Source organism: Lepisma saccharinum, chromosome 25 (genome assembly GCF_977018435.1).
Source record: "Lepisma saccharinum chromosome 25, izLepSacc3.1, whole genome shotgun sequence".
Classification (NCBI taxonomy): Eukaryota; Metazoa; Arthropoda; class Insecta; order Zygentoma; family Lepismatidae; genus Lepisma; species Lepisma saccharinum.
The window spans coordinates 49,165,371-49,185,370 of NC_139253.1; the positions used below are offsets into that span (position 1 = coordinate 49,165,371).

At 36.6% G+C, this 20,000-nt stretch overlaps 1 protein-coding gene across 1 annotated transcript in view; it reads left to right on the top strand.

Annotated features, from left to right (window-relative positions):
• LOC145978533 (N-acetylated-alpha-linked acidic dipeptidase 2-like) overlaps positions 1 to 20,000 on the top strand; it is a 59,534-nt gene that overhangs the window by 11,087 nt on the left and 28,447 nt on the right. Inside the window, exons 7-10 of the mRNA XM_083111185.1 lie at positions 1,390 to 1,480; positions 2,674 to 2,858; positions 16,761 to 16,880; positions 17,281 to 17,363. Coding sequence (XP_082967311.1) covers positions 1,390 to 1,480; positions 2,674 to 2,858; positions 16,761 to 16,880; positions 17,281 to 17,363 — 479 coding nt within the window. The remainder of the gene's footprint in view (positions 1 to 1,389; positions 1,481 to 2,673; positions 2,859 to 16,760; positions 16,881 to 17,280; positions 17,364 to 20,000) is intronic.

Sequence of the window (20,000 nt, forward strand, 5' to 3'; positions counted from 1 at the left end):
ATACCTTACGGTATCTGGTTGATGAGATCATTGAGAACTCAGGATATTTCAAGCAATGGGGACAATTTCCGTTTCAATATTTAAATGTCGTTTCACATTTTTATTCATAAGTTCCAAGGAACATGGTAGCATTTCCTTGGTCGAGGCCCATACCCCTAATTAATTAAATTAGCAGATTCTTTGCCGACATTCTTCTCAGAAAAGAGTGAGAGTTGGAAAGAAAAAATGTTATGTTTATGATTTAATTCACAGAAATCAAGGTCGTTACTCTTTGAAAACAATAAAATAAAAAACTAAATATGCTGACCAAGGCAGTAATTTATTTTATTAAAAACATAAACTAAAACGTAACGTTTCAACCTTCTAGCAAGGTTTTCATCAGACAATGTTCTTCGGCAAATCTAAAACGTCGTCTTTGGTGACTAAAATATTTCGGGATGAATCTTGAACTTCTTCTTGTACACTGGGTTGAATAATAACGGACGGAGGAAGGGGTGGGGGAATTGGCAGGTGACTCGTTTTTAATGGTACCACTTCAACAATCGATGCAACGTCGTCGTAAATCTGGTCAATGGATGGTGAATCATTTTTAAGTTCACTTAACGCTAATTCGTTGGTACACTCATGGTCATAAGTAATAGATTTCTTGCGTTGACATTTACAGTAACAAATTATGAAAATTATAAAAATACTAATAATAAATGATGTTAATAATAAACTTTTGTACTTGATACAGAGTCTGATGAAGACCTTGCTAGAAGGTTGAAACGTTACGTTTTAGTTTATGTTTTTAATAAAATAAATTACTGCCTTGGTCAGCATATTTAGTTTTTCATAATCATGGAAACAATGCTGAATGGTGTTATAATAAAATAAAACAAAACATTCTTTGCATTTACAACGAGTTTCTGTTATCCGAATATCTAATCCTAGTATACATTCACTTTCATCATCAATGAAAATGTAAATGAGTTTTAGACTTGGTCGAAATATTTTCCCCCTTCAGTTCCTGAAATCTCCCGGCAGAGGGATAATTCCCTCGCCTCAGAATATTCGGCGAAAGGAGATTTGGCAAAATGAGAATTCCCATTTCTCCGAAAATTTTGCTTAGGTGAGATATTTGTATGTGGGGTATTCGGGGAAAGGGGATTCGGCGAAACGGGTGGTAATCACTACTGTATCCACTTCACCTACTCTAGGATGTGTAGATTTTTCTTTGTTTATGATCAGTTCTTCACATACGAACACATTGCATTTTTACATATAAAACTTATGACCAATAGAAGTTGAATGTATAATCACCAAGTCATAATTAATCGTCATTGATGTGATTAACCTATAGAGGAAACATGCAAAATAATTAGGAAACTGTTTATTCTTCACTCACAGATGGTGCGTATAGAATCCCAGTGGAAGAAGCGTTTTTACCAAAGATACCCTGCCAACCTATTGGATATAACGATGCCAAAATTATTCTTAGGTAAATGCTATATCAACATAAGATATTTTGGTCCAAAGGGCACCATTGAGTATTAAGAGACGCTTGGTTTGAGTCTTGCTTTAATCTTGAATCACTTTAGTTTTCTAGATCCTTTTTGTAATTATTGCAGTTAATTCATATTGCATGGCTTTATCTTGATCATGTATTTTTTGTTACAAACTTCGTGTCATGTATTCAGTATCCATGTGCAACCGTTCCCAGTGTGAGGCAGTTTGTTGTAATAATTAAGCAAAGAAAATCGACAAATGTCACTCAACATGAAACTATATTCACCATTACACTACAATCACCATGGTGACCAGTAACAAGACAAAAAACATCAACATTATTAAAGTTGTATAACAGGAGTTTCTTATTTCTTTTCAGATTATGCACAACAGAAAATAACAAAATATAATTGCAAAATGTATTTCATTTAAAGGACTGTTGCACGTGCTCTGCAAGTTTAAGATGTAAAACTTGCTGTGAAAATATCCTTGTCAATTATAACAATGAATATTACAATTGGACAACAATAAAATATTTTCAAATTAATCGATTTGCCATTGTTCAACTTGCAACCTATTATTAATAATAATAATAATAATAATAATAATAATAATAATAATAATAATAATAATATCGTCTTTATTGAGAGGGCGTGTTTCGGCCTCGCGGGCGGTTCTTACAACAAACCCTTAAAAAAGAAAAACATATTACAATTGACACTTTACACTTCTTGAAAATCTTTGATGTAGTAGAAAGAATAAAAATAAAAAAAATAAAAATAAAACATTCATACTTATAATGTAAACAATTAATGTACTGAAGGTACAGAGTTTAATCTAAAACCACAATTATTACAGCTAAAACTAAAACCAATACCTCATTCCCATTCATTACAGAAAAGACAAATCCAGACACTATTGTTTGGACAGTAGATGCTTCTTTAGGTATATTTTGTGCGTTGCAGGATGGTCCATGCAAGACAAAAAAACATCAACATTATTAAAGTTGTATAACAAGAGTTTCTTATTTCTTTTTGTCTTGCATGATGTTCATTAATTCAGAGAGACCAATTTGTTAACAAGAAACAAATTAAGTAAGAGAAAAGTGAAAATTTTTACTTACATGTTAAAGTATAAAGAGATTTAAATTAATTTGAACAATCTCTCTTGAATCTTTCATTTCAGATCGCTCAGCGGGCCTTTAGCTCCCGATGATTGGATTGGAGGAATTTCCAATATCACTTATCGATTAGGTCCTGGATTCTCAGGAGATCACAAAGACTGGACTGTTGGTATTGAAGTAAACAATCAGCTGGAAAAAGTGGTCACTTACAACGTCATTGCTCAAATAACAGGAGAAATTGAACCAGGTGAAACACTTTTGTATACAATTCTAGCTTCTTGAAACTTTATGAATAGGGGTCTTAAGAACTATTATTTACTTTTGCCACTTTCTAAATAGATCTTATCAGATTTAACTTGAGTCAATTAAACGAAAAACAAGCACAACATAATTTATTTGAATACTGACACGTCCTTTCCCCTAGGATTAATATTTAAAAAAAAAAAATTCTCTGCAATTTGTTATGAGATTACTGTGTTTATTCAATATTTTGGCCTATTACTGATGATGTGACAGAATAGTGCCTTGTCAGTATGTGTACATATCTTGTAAAACTCGTTACCATATGGATTATGGATTATGTTTTGTTTTTGATTTTGTCATTTAGTTTTTGATGGTGGTATAAAAACTTCTTAAGCATTGTAAGACATTATAATTTCACAGAAACAATCTGAATTATACATACAAGTAATTTGCTTGGCAAGATGTGAAATATACTACTTCGTTTTCTTAGTAAAATCTTGAATTGGATTTAATTTTAATAACGAATGAAGAGATATTACCCATACCCTGAGAGGTATCTAATGGATGCTGTGAGTCCTCATGTCAACATACTCTTGTGTGTGTGTGTATTTTTTAAAAAAATAATGTTCTTTGATTAAGAAAATAAATTGTCAATACATTCGCAAAGCCGTTTCAAGGCGTATATTTTATAAAAAAATAAAAGTTGGCCTGACTTATCTTAAACGTAAGATGAACATATAACAAAAAAGAACTGGGCAACATGCTAACAGTAATTTGTGTACATAGTCAAAGTTTCTTTAATACATATATATACAACACATATTATTTAAATACATTACAAAATCAATTCATCCACCTCATAAATTGTCTCTCAAATGTGCTGCTCCTTTTCCTAAAAACAATTATTCATGCATTTAAGAAAAATCAATGAAGAGTATGCATTTCGAAAAAAAAATCACACAATGCGAGCGAAGCGAGGAAGTAAATTTTTAGATCCATTTTTATGCAAACTGAAAACATTATTCATTTAATACAAAAGAGGCAGAAAAACAACGCTAAAAAACAAAAATAAAATTTCAATCAAATCAAAAGCAATTAAATTGTTAAAGAAGTATTAAAAATAGTGTCAGGAAAGTGACCAAGAAATCGTGCTAAATATCAAGTGGGATTTTAGATTGTTGTTATAAGATGGCCACACGCAGGGGAATGAGCACATAGTATTTTATTTATAAGTTCGTGGATGTAATTGCCTGTAACGATAATTACTGTACATGTAAATTCAGAATAATTTCACGGGGGTGCCATGGCATTCTCTCTTTTACAACTTTTTTTCATTTAGATCATTCGGCGCTCAGGATCGACTTCCGTCGCCTCCTACCTACAGCTTTGAACATGATAAGATTAAGAAAATCAGACGTTGCAAGAAAATTTTACATAATGTATTTTTTTGTCATTTGAAATCGTGGGGAGCAATTGCTCCTCTGTGCCACCCTGCAGGTGCCCTTGGCCGTCAATGTTTGCCCCCCTTGCCTACCCTAGAATAGATTCCCCCCAAGGTTGGGGGGGGGGGACAATGCCTTTGGTTGCGGCACTTAGTGCTTATCCATAATTGTAGTACGTGTGGATCCGTTCCAGTTGGTCATTCTGTGTATCTGGAGGAAAGCTACGAGAATATATCTGTAATTCTCACAAAACTAAAATACAATGAATATGGGTTGGCAATATGTGGTGATCTAAAAGTAATTTTAACGATTCTGGGACAACTGGTAGTTTGCACAAGTACCCCTGCTTGTTGTGCGGATGAGATAGCCAGGATAGAGCCCATCACAGGATAAAAGATGTGTGGTCACCTAGGGCCTCATTACAACATGGGAGTAAATACCGGGTGGCCAGAATTAAAGTTATCCAACTCAGAGCCTTCTGTAGCCTGTTTGAGGCATCGTAGAACTCTGAAATTTGGTGAATCCACTATGCAGACCATGGGGAAGAGGATGGCGATAAAAATATTTCAAGTTTTCCGCCACCAGGTTGAAATGTGGCGTTGTACTTCAATGATGGGTTGTAATAATGACGTAAACTGCTCCAATTGGTTATGGATTTGCCTTTACCTTGCAATCTTGCAATAACCGAGAGATTATTTTCTCTCAACTTCCAGCCACTAACAAATGTCTTTCTAATTAATAACTCGGCTAAATTACTTAACGTGAGTGCTGAGCAAAAGTTCGGAAGTGATCACCATGCCATTAAATGAGAAAGAACGTGCATTGCTGGTGAAGTTGTTTTATCAGAACGGTAGTAATAGTGCAGCTGTACTGCGACGTTATCGTCATGCGAAAGGACTTCGAAAGGAGTCCATGACGACGCATGGGCTAAGACAGATGAAGAAATCTGAAGAGACTGAAGATCTGGGTGTTGCAGCAGGAAGGGGCCGCCGGCCGATTGCAGAAGAAGTTGTCACCGAAGTGGCTGTTGCAGTGGCGGATAGAACCTCTTGTTCCCGATATTCTGCGACTAGTGCGCGAGCTGTGGCACGTTCATTGTCCTTGCCATGGTCGACGGTTCACAAAGTGCTACGGTCTGTTGTACAGTGGTACCCCTTTAAGATCCATGTGGCTCATCAGTTAAAGCCGCAAGATCCGCCTCTACGCGTCGATATTGCTCTTCGATTTCTGGCGAGGATGGCTGTGGACGAAATGTAGATTTGGAATATTCTGTGAACAGATGAGGCGCACTTCACCCTCGATGGGGCGGTAAACACACAGAACTGTCGCATATGGGGTGCCTCGCCGCCCTGTGTGTTGCAGCAACAACAATTGCATTCTGATTACGTCACTGTCTGGTGAGGTTTCACTGCTGATTTGAGGACTAAAAGTGGTAAACGTTGTAAGTGGCAAAAGCGAAAGTGTTGGGAAATCGCATCGTTCAGCACATCAGCCCGTACGAACGTTCACACTAGTGCCTTTTTGCACGCCTTTTAAACTACTTAAAGGGCTAACAGACACTTTTCACGTTTACCACATTATCAAGCTTGGCTCATTTCACAGTTTAACGTGGAAAACGGTGTTTGAATTCTTGTGGCACTTACAGCGTTTACCAATTTTAGTCTTCATTTCATTCTGGGTCCGTCCGATGTTCCATTACGAGTGCACGTTACGCTCAACTCCTTGCACAGTACGTGGTTCCTGCCTTGCAAGAACGAGGATGTTTAGCGACCACAATCTTCATGCAAGATGGAGCAGCCTCGCATATTGGTAAACAAGTGACGGAACTTCTTCGGGACAACTTTGGCCCTGATCGTGTCACCTTAAGGGGTTTTCCCGATACTTGGCCTTCCCGTTCGCCGGATTTGACTCCGTGTGATTTCTGACTATGTGGATACCTGAAAGATCGTGTGTACCAGGAACGTGTACAGACACTGCCTGAGCTGAAAGCAAGCATAAACCGGCATGTCGCTGCCATTTCCAGGGACATGCTTCGTGCAACTGTCGATCATGCTATGCTACGCTTCCAACAGGCCATTCACACTTTTGGCACACATATTGAACACTGCTGTACTGGCAGAAACCAACAATAAAGATTTGTACACCTGACTTATGTTTTTCGATATTCATTATTACAGCGCTACATTTCAACCTGGTGGCGGAAAATTGAAGTATTTTTTATCACCATCCTCTTCCCCATGGACTGCATAGTGGATTCACCAAATTTCAGAGTTCTACAATGCCTCATACAGGCTACAGAAGGCTCTGAGTTGGATAACTTTAATTCTTGTCACCCGGTATGTACTTCGAGAAAAGTCTGGTTGATCATAGTAAAGTCCTGCTTCCTCCTCTTCATTTACATTAATGTAATTAAACAGTTTGTCAAAGCTCTGTCAAAGAAGGAGAATGTTTTCAATGCCTGGAAAGAAAATGTACTGGACTTTCAGAAGAAAAGTTAAAAGATGTATTTAATGGGCCTGATATTAGAAAACTGATAAAGGACAATGATTTTGAAACTACGATGAACAGAAAATTTCAAAAATAGAGGATTGGAATATTTTTTCCCCAGAGTGGGTACAATTGCCCTATTCTTGCGTTTCCTTTGTTTGTGGTATTCCTCAGGTGTTCCTTAAAGGTTAAACATTCTTCCAATAACACTCCAAGGTATTTAACTTTGCTTTCCTTGGGAATATTCTTCCTTACCAGTCTTAATTTTATTGGGCCGCGTTTTCTTTTCTTTGTGAAGACAAGAGAGACGCACTTATTTGGATTGGTTTGATTCTCCATTCCTCTGTCCATCTGGAAGTCTCACAAGTATCTTTGTAGTTTGAAGATTTATATAAAAGGTTTTATTAACCGCAAACAATATTTTCGAAATCGAGAGTGCTGAGTGAAGCAGTACACGCCAATACGAAGGCTGCTAACTGTGCGTCTCACTTATCACACAACGCGTTAACAACCTTGCGTTTTTTGACACTGAAACGAGCAGCGAAGATAATTCTTGAAAACTTTTTTTTTCCTGGAAACAGATTACCAATATGCTTATTTGAATAGTTTCCTAGAAATGAACTGTAAACATAAATGTTTACCACCTTCAACACACTCCAAGTTTGTTAATTTGAATAGATTCTCAGGAACTAACTGTGAAGAGGATTATGAATAAATTCTCTCGGGCTATCAACCAGGTCAATTCTAGAACAGTTTCCAAGCTTTCGATAGCTAACGTCACTCTCATCTTCAGGGTAAAAGTAGAAGAGGACTTCTACCCTGAAGATGAAAGTAGCGATAGATCTCGAAAGCTTGAAAACCGATACAGAATTGACATAATCTATAGCCCGAGAGAATTTATTCATCATTCTTCTCCAGGAGAGCTTGAAGACTTACTGTAAAAGATGATTGTTCATAACATTCGTTTCCTAGCAACAGACTCCCAGTTTTTTCTTTGAATCGTTTCCCAGCAATGAGCAGCAACGATATTTGTTTACGACCATTCCTTTCCTAGCAACAGATATGACTTTTTTGGAAGTCAACATTATATAACCATATGCTAAGCAAAACACCGAAATACAAGAGTTTACAACTTAGCTCCAAACTAAATTTCATCTTCAACTCGGAGTATGTTGAATGAGAATGAGTTCAGGAAGCATCTAATATACATCTTAGTGGAGATGAGAGGATCTTTCACTTCCATCAGTATTCAGAGTGTTGTAGTTGACACATGACGAAACATAACAACGATGACAATTGTCACAACAGTTATCTGTATAACAGTAGCGTATACTGGGTTAAAAACCTGGACTATCGAACCATATCATAGTGTTCGAATGGACAAAAGTTTACTGGTAGGGATGTTTTTTTTAGCTCATTTTGGGTGGGGGTTGAAGTGATGTGACATTGTGATTTAATACCTCATAAATAAAATATGGAAATGTACACTATATCAGTAAGGAAAGAATGTCATTATTATTTGCATAAATAAGAGGTCCATATTGTGAAATATTTATGTAGGCCTATATACGATAGTAAATATAAAACCTCTACTACCTATTTTTACGATTTGAACTTCCGTGCCTCTTTGTTGGCCCAGTGGTAACGTCGTTGCCTTGAAACTAAGGGGTTCCGAGTTCGATACATGGTGGTTTGGATAGCACTTTAACTGTAGGTCCGATCCCCATTAGCTTATCTGTCATAAAGTGGACATACAAGAAAAATCCACAACGATTTGAAGCTTATCGTCACACGTAAGCCGAATAGACAGCTTGTTAATTATGTCCCTCATTTCAGTTCACTACACAACACAGCACGTATCATTCACAAAAATACAACCCACTCTACTGTATTCACAGGCTGCCTTTAAATAATCGACGCGATCTAGACTAGAACTGGTCCTTGTCCTTGTCATTTCGGTAATTTTTGGTCCTTCCAAGTTAGTTTTTCATCCAAGATGACACCTAAATATTTTACTCTGGATGTAATGGGAATTATTGTTTTTCGAGACATTGAGTGAACTATTGGAGGTGTTCCCTTTTTATTAAATATTGTAATATTAGATTTTTCCATTGAAATCGAGAGTTTTTTTACTTTCAAGCCACTTTTGCACTTCCAATATTTGTTCCTCTAAAACAGGAAACTCAGTATGAATTTGTGTCGTGGACATATAGATACATATATCATCTGCATACTGAAGATAATTGACTGTTGGAATTTATTTCCTTTTCATCCTGATCATATATATGTTGAATAACAAAGGACTTAAAGGACTTCCCTGAGGTAACCCTTTGCAGGCTGAATACGGTCCTCTACTTTCACTAAAAAAGTGGAAATATACAGATCTTTTACTCAGTAATTTCCATAATATCAAAACATAGTTGTGAGGTATTTTTAGCTGTTGTATTGTTTGGATTAGGATATTAATATCTACATTACCATAAGCTGCGCTTACATCTAAGAATGCAGCTAATACATCTGTTTCTTTTCAGTGAGTCGAAAATATAAGAGGAAAGAGGGATTAATCCGTCCTGGCATCCTAATCCCTTTCGAAATCCTATTTGTTCGAACTGAAATATGTTTTGGCTTTCTATAAATCATTCTATTTTTTTTTGTATCAGTTTCTCAAATATCTTTCCTATAACTGACGTCAAAACTATAGGTCTATATGATTTACCTACTTGAGGGTCCTTTCCTGTTTTTAAAATTGGAATAATCAACTGTTTGGACCAATCTTCTGGTACTTTTCCATTATTTAAGAATTTATTAAAAGTTGTGCACATCGCCGTTAACGCTACATCTGGAAGGTGATTAATCATTGAATAAGTAATTCCATCCATCCCTGGAGCAGATTCTTTACTATTGTCGATGATTTCATAGATTTCCTCTTTTGAAATTGAAGTTGCATAACCTTTCGCCGAACGTAGTTTTGATGTGTAACTACATAATTCATTTGGTGTTTCAGTTACTCCGTCTGGCACTGTAGGTATGAGTTTCTGAATAAATTCAGTCTTCCAATGTGATTTCAAATGACCACATTTGCTGTACGAGGATTTTTCAGCGACCTAAACTTTTTCCACACATATCCTAATTTCATGCTAAGGGTGTAAATTTTCACAAAATAATTTCCATGATTTTATTTTTGCTTTTATGCATAATCTCTTTGATTTGGCCATAGAACGTCTGAATGCTATCCAGTTCTCCGGATTTGGTTGACGTGAGTATATTCTTGCTAATTCGACTCTATGTAGTTTTGCTTCAGCGCACTCTTCTGTCCACCAATATATTTTTGGGAAGTGTTGTTGACTACTTTTTATCACCCTGGGACAACTCAAGTCTATCGATGCCGAAATGATTTTTACAAACTCCTAATATGTAATATTATCAGGTTTTAATCCATCATCATCTGAGAAATAAATATTTAAAAGTTTAGTATAATTAGACCAATTAGCTTTGAATACTTTCCATTTACGAATAGTTAATATTATTTCGTTTGTTGAATGGCAAGCCAGATAAAAATAACATGGATAATGATCGCTTGTTCTCAGGTCCATATCGGCCTCCCATGTAAAGTCTGCACAATACTTTTCTGAAATTAATGTTAAGTCTATAGATGACGGATACTTCCATTTCTAGACATATGAGTAGGTGAACCATCATTTATTATAGTTAACTGCTCCGCCTCCATCCATTCAACAACATTTCCACCCAACTTATCTGCTGCCTGTCGACCCCACAATGGGTGGTGGCAATTGAAATCTCCAATAATTATTAATGGAGTCTTGAATAAACTAACCATAGACCTGAAATGCTTCACTGCAATTTTTTGCGATGTATAGGAAGATGGTATATAGATCGAGATAACGGTAAATATTTTATTCAAAATTTGCACTTGTATTCTCACTACTTCCATCCGATATTCTCGAAGAATCACTAAATTGGGATTAAATGATATGGGTTGGAATGCCAGACTTTCATGTACAAATATACCCACTCCTTTTCCGCCTTTTTGATTAAGTACTGAGTGATATTTTTTTTTATTTCAATAGAAAATCTTCCATCCCCCTTATACAGCGCGCTCTATTCCACAGGCTGCCCCAGTTCTACAATAAACTACCCACAAACATAGACATTTTTGCCCCTGAAAGCATTTTCCGATCTTCCCTAAAAATGAATATGTAAATCTTTGTTTGTTTCCTTGTTTATGCCTTATGTTTATATTTAACTTTTCTTGTTTTTACCTTAAACCATCTTGACTTGTCCTTGTTATTTGTTAGAGTTTTCAGTGTAAAATGGCCTTAAAAGTGCTGTATCTGAAACTTTGAATAAATAAATAAATAAATACTTCACACACACATATAATGAGAGGATGATGCTCTTCTATCAGTTTCATGAGTTCAAGTTTTCTTGAAGGAAACGAGCATAAATTCCATTGCACAAACAAAAACATATTTTGCATGTGATAACTTACTGATTATTATATTTAATGTTGAGCATCTTCATATGATTCAAGCTCTTCAATTAGTTTCAATAACTGTGAAGTAATATTTTCACAATCGACTAGAATATTTTTAATTCTCTGATGATCATCTTCCACAGTTATATTCGACGTTAGTTTCGCCATATCTTGTAATAAGCTAATCATTATTTGCTTTTGAGAGTCATATTGTTGGACGCTAGTCCCTAATTTTAGTTTTTCCGTTGTTGTCATTGACGTTGGACTGCTTTGGGAATTTAGTATTCTTGTTCGTTTTGGATTTTAGGTTTGTCACACGGCTTTAGATTTTGCATACCTTTATTTATCATTACTTCTTTACTTTTAAATATAGTTCCAAGTCCTCGATCAGCATAATTATTGTTCATGTTGTAAAGTTGAGGTTGAGATGATTTCCAAGAATATAAGTTTCTCGATGTCCCTGATTCCTCATCTCTTAGAGTGGCCAGCACCTCATATCTGTTACCTGTTGTAATTGCTGAACTTGGAGCTTGTACAAAGGAAGACTCTGCTTTACTTGTTTTTAACACTGGGAAATCTTGTAGTATGTTTGCATAAGAATAATCGTTTCTTTCGGTCATAAATGAACTACTAGAACTAACCATTCTCTTAGCTTCTTGATATGAACAGCCCTCATATGATATCACCTTCTGAATTTCCCTTTCCTCTTCCCACTTAATGCACGACCTCTCAGTTGCAATATGATTTCCTGATTTCCAATTTATGCATTTAGGTACTGCACCACATATATCATCATGTTCATAATCACCGCACCTTGGACATTTGGCTTTGGACTTACAAACATCCTTTGTATGAGAGAATCGGAAACAATTCCTGCACTGCATCACAGATTTTATTTTTGGTTCTACCTGAAATATGTTACTGAGTAGCTTTACATGCGAGGGCAACCTTTGTGATTGAAACGTTACGCTGATCAATTTGGTGGGTTTGAACACAAATTCCCTAATTCTTGTAAATCTTCTTCATTCTTTCCATTTTGATTGTTGGAATATTTTTCTCAGCCTCTGCTTCATCTTGTACTTCTTCTAAATGTATATGTAACTGTAAATCATATATTAGTCCCATTCTGTGTAAAAGACTCTTCGGATTTTGACATTTACATTATACTTCTTCTGAAACTCTTTGTTCAAGTAAAAGTCATTTGCATCATTGGATGTTAAAAAGTAAACCTTTTCACGATTAGGACCCGATGCCTTAATATAATTCACCTTAATTCTAGCTTCTTTTAAGTGACTACCAACATAATAGCACTAAAGCTAAAAACATTGTGTTCCACGCCTTCAACAAGAACAATATATGGGCCTTCGTGCCCAATATAGTATAAGTCACTTTTATTCACATTATACTTTGATTGCATTGTACGCTCTAATACGTTTGCTTTGAAAATTTTTGGAGCATTTATAGATTCCTCCTTTCCACTAACTTTTGCTCGATTTCGACTTGTTTTCTGACTTTCTGGTTGCTTAGCAACCTATTCAACATCCATATTTTCTCCGCCTTTATTTGAAGACGTATCCTATTTTACTTCCACTATTTAATTAATATGGCAGTTGAAGGATTAAGCCGTAAAATTGTAGTTTTTGAGGAATAATACGTAATGGCTTGATTCTAAAGAGGTTTATTTAACATCGTGCCTGAAGGGTTTGAGACAACATAAATGGTAATAAAAATAATATAAACTCCAATCGAAATTCAATAATTGAAGTAAGCAAGAAAAAATTTACAGAAAGCAACTTATACAATTAAATCTTTATATTATGAGTATTTCTTTCTAAGTCGCAACGACTTCCTGATACTTTATTTAACCAAAAGGAATTATAGTAATTTCAAATTTAACACTCAATTTAAATATTCATTTCGTCCTCGAAGACATATCTCAGAATGGAACAAAGTGTGCTGTGCTTTTACTAAAATAACTCAACTAATACTCTACATAAAAACTTCATATATAAAACCACTACAAAAAAAATTACTCCCTGGACTTTGTTCCATTCCGTTTCATTCAAAAGAACTCAACTTAATATGTTTTAACCTCAGCTAATCAGTGGGAAGTGAAGTTCCCACTCGAGGCTCGCTTTCCTCCGACCTCCGGTACTTCATAGCCACGCCTTTTTTTTCTAATCAAAACCCTCTGGTGGTAAGCCAACTAAATAAACATTTCCCTTTTTACACTCAAAAGACCTTGCATATAGTTATACAGGCTCACAGTTTTTTTCGTCGAATCATTTCCCAGCAATGAGCTGCGAAGATATTTGTGTACGAACATTCGTTTGCTAGCATCAGACTCCCAGTTCCTTTTGTTTGAATCGTTCCCCAGCAATGAGCTGCAAAAATTTTTGTTTACTGCCATTCGAATCCTAGGAACACTCTCGCAGGTTTTTTTTATTTTAATCGTTTCCCAGCAATAAGCTGCGAAGATATTTGTTGAGGACCATTCTTTTCCTAACAACATACTCACAGGTTTTTAATATTTCAAGCGTTTCCCAGCATGAGCTGCGAAGATATTGGTTTACGGCCATTCGATTCCTAGCAACACACTCGTAGTTTTCTTCCTTTAAATCGTTTCCTAGAAATGAGCCGGCCGTTCATTTCCTAGCAACAGATTCCCAGTATTTTATTCTTTATATTTCCCTCATGCGATTACATTTTAGGTACGTACCACATGTGACTTGTGCTATATGTATTGACCCAATGTAGTGTAACTCAAAACTGCATAACATGTAAATTATCTAGATGTACTAGACATATAATTGTGTCCATAATACACGTGACGGAATTACGTTCATGGAAACTTTCTTAACAGGTGCATACTGACATTTTCCAAATTTTGTGAATTATGTACTTTTCTCTGAAATATTAACATTAGGAAAAATAGTTCAAAGCATGGACACAACTGAAATTATTTTTGCATTTTGATACTTAATTTTTTGTAAATAGTGTGTGACGGAATTACCGTGACGGAATTGCGATTTGTCCAAAGGCTGGTGTTTTAAGTCCACTTTATGCACAGTAAGGCTAATCGGGACTCGATCTACAGTTTAAAGTGAGATCCAAACTACTATGTGCCTCCACCGGGTATCGAACCCGAGACCCCTTGATTACAAGGCGACGATGATATCACTACGCCATCGGGGTATTTCATTGTTGTGTTGTTTTCAAAATAATATAATGCAATCCAACTGAAAATTGATTTTAATTATCCAACTGTAATACAGTCTTCTGAACAATGCAATAACAATAATTATTACAAAATATTTAGTATCAGGCGAGAAACAGTAAAAAATAAACCGAAATTGTCACTTTTTCGAAACAAAATCTACGTATTTGGAAACTATACTGTCAAAATTGTTTGGCTAGATCTCCGTTGAATTTACTGGTATCGAACATGCTGTTGAAACACAAGCAATATTGGTTGGTGGGTTCTTGGTCGAGATGGACGAGTATTACACGATCTCCTTCAGTCATCTGGCCAGGAAATTCTATTCCATGCGAGTCAATCTCAATAATGTTTCTGAAAATACTACATTTTTAAACAGGTATCTTTATTTGAAGTGGCCGCCTGAGAAGAATTTCATACTTTGGATTGCAGGGTACAATGTAAATACTTCCTGCCAAAGCAACTTTAAAGATTAATCTACTGCAAATTTGTCATGATGCAGTTTGCCTGAAACTATTACAAAATAATCGGCAGGAGTATCAGTCCAAATGCATGCTGTATATAGGGTAACTTGTTATTGGTTCCAATGTCCGGACAGAATTTCGTCCTGGTTGATGGTTGTGAAGTTTTCAGAGAAGTCCACTTCATCACAATTAGCTATCTCATGATAAAATGCTTCATTCGGTTTTATTTTTATGACCGTGCATTATTTGAAATACGGTAATTCCTTCTTCAGAATCATTGAGCATCCTTCAATAGTATCCTCAAAGGTTTTCTTAGTTCGTCTATTGCTCAGTGCTTGAAGTGGAAAATATTGACTGGGAGGATACCCCTGTCATCTCGACTACTGCTGTTCCTGATCTGCAGACTGCATATTCTCATAATACGATGCATGAAGAGCATCAGCAAAGCATTTGTCATGAGATGGACGTAGTTAACAGAATTTGGAAAGGCCACATTTTACATGAGGATGCTTTTTCACTGAAGAATTGAAAAGCCTCTCTTAATGTCATCAACATATATAACGCTTCTGCTTCTGGATGCTTTCCTCCTTTGATTTACACATCACTACATAATATTTTCGCCGTGGTAATATCCAACCCATATGCCATCTTTATTGTAATAATTGCACAATGATAATCAAATCATTACATTTTGATGAAAATCTACTTGATATGCCTGATTATGATGTTGAAGGCACTGTACAATTTGTGTAACTTTCGGTGGCTTTTGGGGAGACTTCGTTGGACATGTTGGATGGTTTACCAAGATTTTGCGAATCTTGTATCGTGATATATCTATCACTTGAAGAGCTTCTTCGATGGTCACTATTGCTGCTTGGAGTGCCTGAAGCACCTTACTGCTTGACAGTTTTGTTCCCTTAATCTCATAAGTTGTGAATTCATCTGATGCCTCTTCAATCGCTTCCGTTCATAGCCTTTCTCTTTCATTTTATCATAAAAAACTGTTTTCTTCTTTCTCTGCCTACTTTTGCATTGACGTTCAGCTGCTGTGTTAGCCATTATACTCCAGTAACGTTACAGATTAATCTGAAAATGAGTTAGCAATGTGCAGATAAGAAGCTAACATTATGATACATAACAAATACCGTTTGGAGCAATTCGTTGATATCACTGGTAATTCCATCACACACAGTTGGTAATTCCGTCACAGTAATGTACGTACAGCCATTCCATAAACATTGTTGGAGTGTAAGTGTTACACATATGAGTAGTACCAAAACATACCTTTGCAGGAAAAGTTTTCAAGTCTCAACAACCTACGTTTTTATGCGGAAAAAAATGAAAAATTGTGACGGAATTACCATTTTGTCTTGCGTAATAAAGGACGCGTATATCTCAGTTCACATACACACAATATAATGGTGAAATACACCAATTAGTTCCTCCAGGGTATGTTAATCTTACCATACTGCCATATTAGTTCCTTCTTGCCATATACAGCAAGTTCATGAATTATTAAAATGCACAGTCAACATATTATCACGCCATGAACCTTGCGGTTTCTAACCACCTACCGCATGTTCCATTAACTACAAGTATAACTCTAATGTGATATCATCTTCATTTTTTCGTACAAAGCTCTTGAGTTTTTGGACTGGAGGTTGATATTTCCGTGGAATTACCCTTAGATTGAAAACACGAATTTTATTGATGTCGAGTGTAATGTGATTTATTAGGTATTATCAATATGTGCCAACCACTTTTACCTGGAATAGGTTCAATACTATTTGCTTCGTTTCAGATCGTTATGTTTTTGTTGGGAATCATCGGGACACATGGGTGAATGGTGCTCTCGATGCGTCATCAGGAACTGCTCCATTTCTGGAAGTTACTCGAGTGTTAGGTGAATCTTTTAAAGAAGGCAAGTAACATATACATTATCATATATCTATTCACACAAACTTTCTATAACTCAGCTTATAGTTTTACTTGCTGTTAAGGTAGACTTACTGACATTGATTCTAGTCATCTAATTTTTATGTGTGCTGCATAATTCCTATACAATTCTCCAACTCCTTACAAGACGGAACAAATATTAGATACATATACGTATATATATATATATATATACACACACACACACACACACACACACACACACACACACACACACACACACACACACATATATATATATATATATATATATATATATTTGTGTATGTGTTTGTGTCTTTGTGGGAGAGCGAGGTGGTGTCACTATTGAATGCTTGAGGCAAAACTTTTGCACTGGAGAACTTTTGTTCTTAATTTTCTTTCAGGTTGGAGGCCAAGGCGTTCAATAGTATTTTCCAGTTGGGGTGCAGAAGAATTTGGACTTATTGGATCCATAGAATGGGTGGAGGTAAGGTACAAGATTAGTAGTTATTTTAAACAATTCTCTAGCCTTTTTTGGCGAAAAACAAATTTTGCATTACAACTGGTTCTATTGGCAGCTATATGAGGGAAAAAATGGTTAAGAGATTGTAGCGTCTCATACCCTTAGGTATGTGGGATCTTATTGGGAATGTAGCTCACTTACTCATTCATCCTTTACGGTAGAGCAACTTGCTGCTCATGATGAGCTTGGTGGTAAGTAGCTAGAGGTACTAATGTAACAAAATACACTAATGAAGAACTAGAAATGACAAACAGTTAACAATTGGATTTTAAAACCATCGAACCTGAATCATACATGGTGAAGTTAGGATAATTACCTATCTAACGTGAAGTCTGATAATCAAATTCAAGAGCGAAGCGAGCTTGCTTGTCAGGTTAAGTCAGGAAGACTGTGTTTGTTCGAAGACAAAACCGAAGAGAGCTGTTGACTATTCCAAATCAATCCAAAGAGTGATCCTACCTTTCTCCTCTATTCCTCTACCAGTGGAGACTTTCTCGGTGCCGATTCGTCAAGTTTTGACTTCCTATTCTCTTAGAAAAATTACTGCCTGTTTACCTGTGAGCTTTTTGATACACCAGTACTCCAGGAAGTCTGTTTACACTTGACTTTGCATATTTGAGATGCCTAAGAGAAGCAACTGGCTGGTAGAATAAGTGAATGACCCTTGGTCAGGTTGAAGCTTCTTGAAAATGTACAGGCTCACGCTTCGTTACGGTAGTGAGACAAGAACCCACAATTTATATGAAAGGTAAAGTTGAACATGTGAGGACATAAGGAGAGGAGTTTTTGGGTGGGGAAAGAGAAAACAAAGAGAAGATGTATGGAAATGTTTGTACAGCCGCAAAGGCTCATGCTGAATTAAACCTATACTCTATTCTACTGTATTCATTAGTTTATGTTTACATAATTTTTTGTGGAAACATCGCCTCATGAATTAGTGTAACTCTTGCGTATTGCTTGGTTTCTATAATTGGTTTATCGTCGATGTAAATAACTGCATGTTCATATTTATTGTGATGTTGAATTGTTGGACTTTTAACCACCGTTTATTACCTTTTTATCTTATCTACGTTTCGGAGACTCCGCAGGGCTCGAAATGGAAAATTACACGAAACGGAAGTCTTTACTTTCGTTAATCTGGTGTTTAGTGTTGCCCACGGGACGAGACGGGACAGGCTTTTAAAAATTCGAGACGAGACGAGATTGATCATGTGTCCCGAGACAAACGAATATTTTCGAGACGAGACAGCATTTCACAGCATTTCCACGAGACGAGACAGGCGAAAGTCTCGTCTCGTGGGCAACACTACTGGTGTTGTATTTTTTGTCTCTGATACTGCAACGACGAGATTAACGACTAGTGAAATGACGTGCTGTATTAAAATTGATAATAGTTAATATTAAAGTATTCACATAAACATCAAATAATGCAAAATACATTGGACAAGTGGCTTCTGGAATTTTCTTCTTTTTACAATTTAAGCAAACGGAAATCGTGAATGGCACTCATCCCGCTCAAAACGGGGAAAATTTTAAAATAAGTGTATATATCCTCAATTTTTTGTCTTAATAATACTTATTGAAAATCAATTTATGCAAATGAAAATATATTGATGAAGGAATTGGGAGCATACAGGTAGAAACATCAATTTTCCTAAAACATCGCTCTGAAGCTCGCAAGTTGAACGCTCATTCACCCCACATTCCACAGGATGCAGAACAGAGCAACAAGAATTTTCCACTCGGCTCTGCACAGTCAGCAAGGCAACGGCCCTCGCCAGCGGTGAGTGCACCTACACTGTAAATTTCCATCTGCATCCAGGGATACCCCAGGTGTACAGCTGGAGGTGCAAAGTCCACCAAGTCATGACTCAATTCCAAAGTTTAAAACCCCTGGAGACGGTAAATCGATCTCTCACTTCGCTCCACAATTACCAGCAAATTGATCAACGAGACGACGACGACGGCCAGTTGAGAGATCGCAACCTTACGAGGCGGCAGCAAGCGAGAAGTCCAAGAAGCAGTCCGGACTACGGAGCCTAAACTCCAACCCGAGTCCGGAGAATCAGCGCTCCATAGAATCAAGCCGCTGAATTTGATTGCCGCCAGCGATATCTCCAGCGGGCGCCCGTCTCCAATTTCGACCATCACAGAAACCTGAAGCCGAGGGCGGGATCTACAGCAAGGTGTGAGTAGCGTTCAACAACACACGTTCTCAACGACCTTCATCAGCTTCCTTTGGGGTAGAGGTGGTTAGCTAAGTCAAAACTAAAGACCTATCTTATTTATCTGAGCTACGTCCCGGCGTGACTCGATCCCGTGCCATACCCGACGTCATGCTACAATATATTTCAATATTGTTATTGTGTGTGTTCAAAGATTCGATATATTGTTTGACTGACTTGAAATTTTACTGTTGGGTTAATCGGGGAAAAGATGAAAGCCCGACAGAAAAACAATGAAAAGGGAAATTCAAGAAAAAAGGAAATAATGCAGATACTGTGCTCTTTACAGTTCCAGGGCTTCGAACTTATCTCCAAGAACATGGAGATCTCCGCCAAATCCTTCGCCGGAACAACATATGTATAAGAGAATCAAACT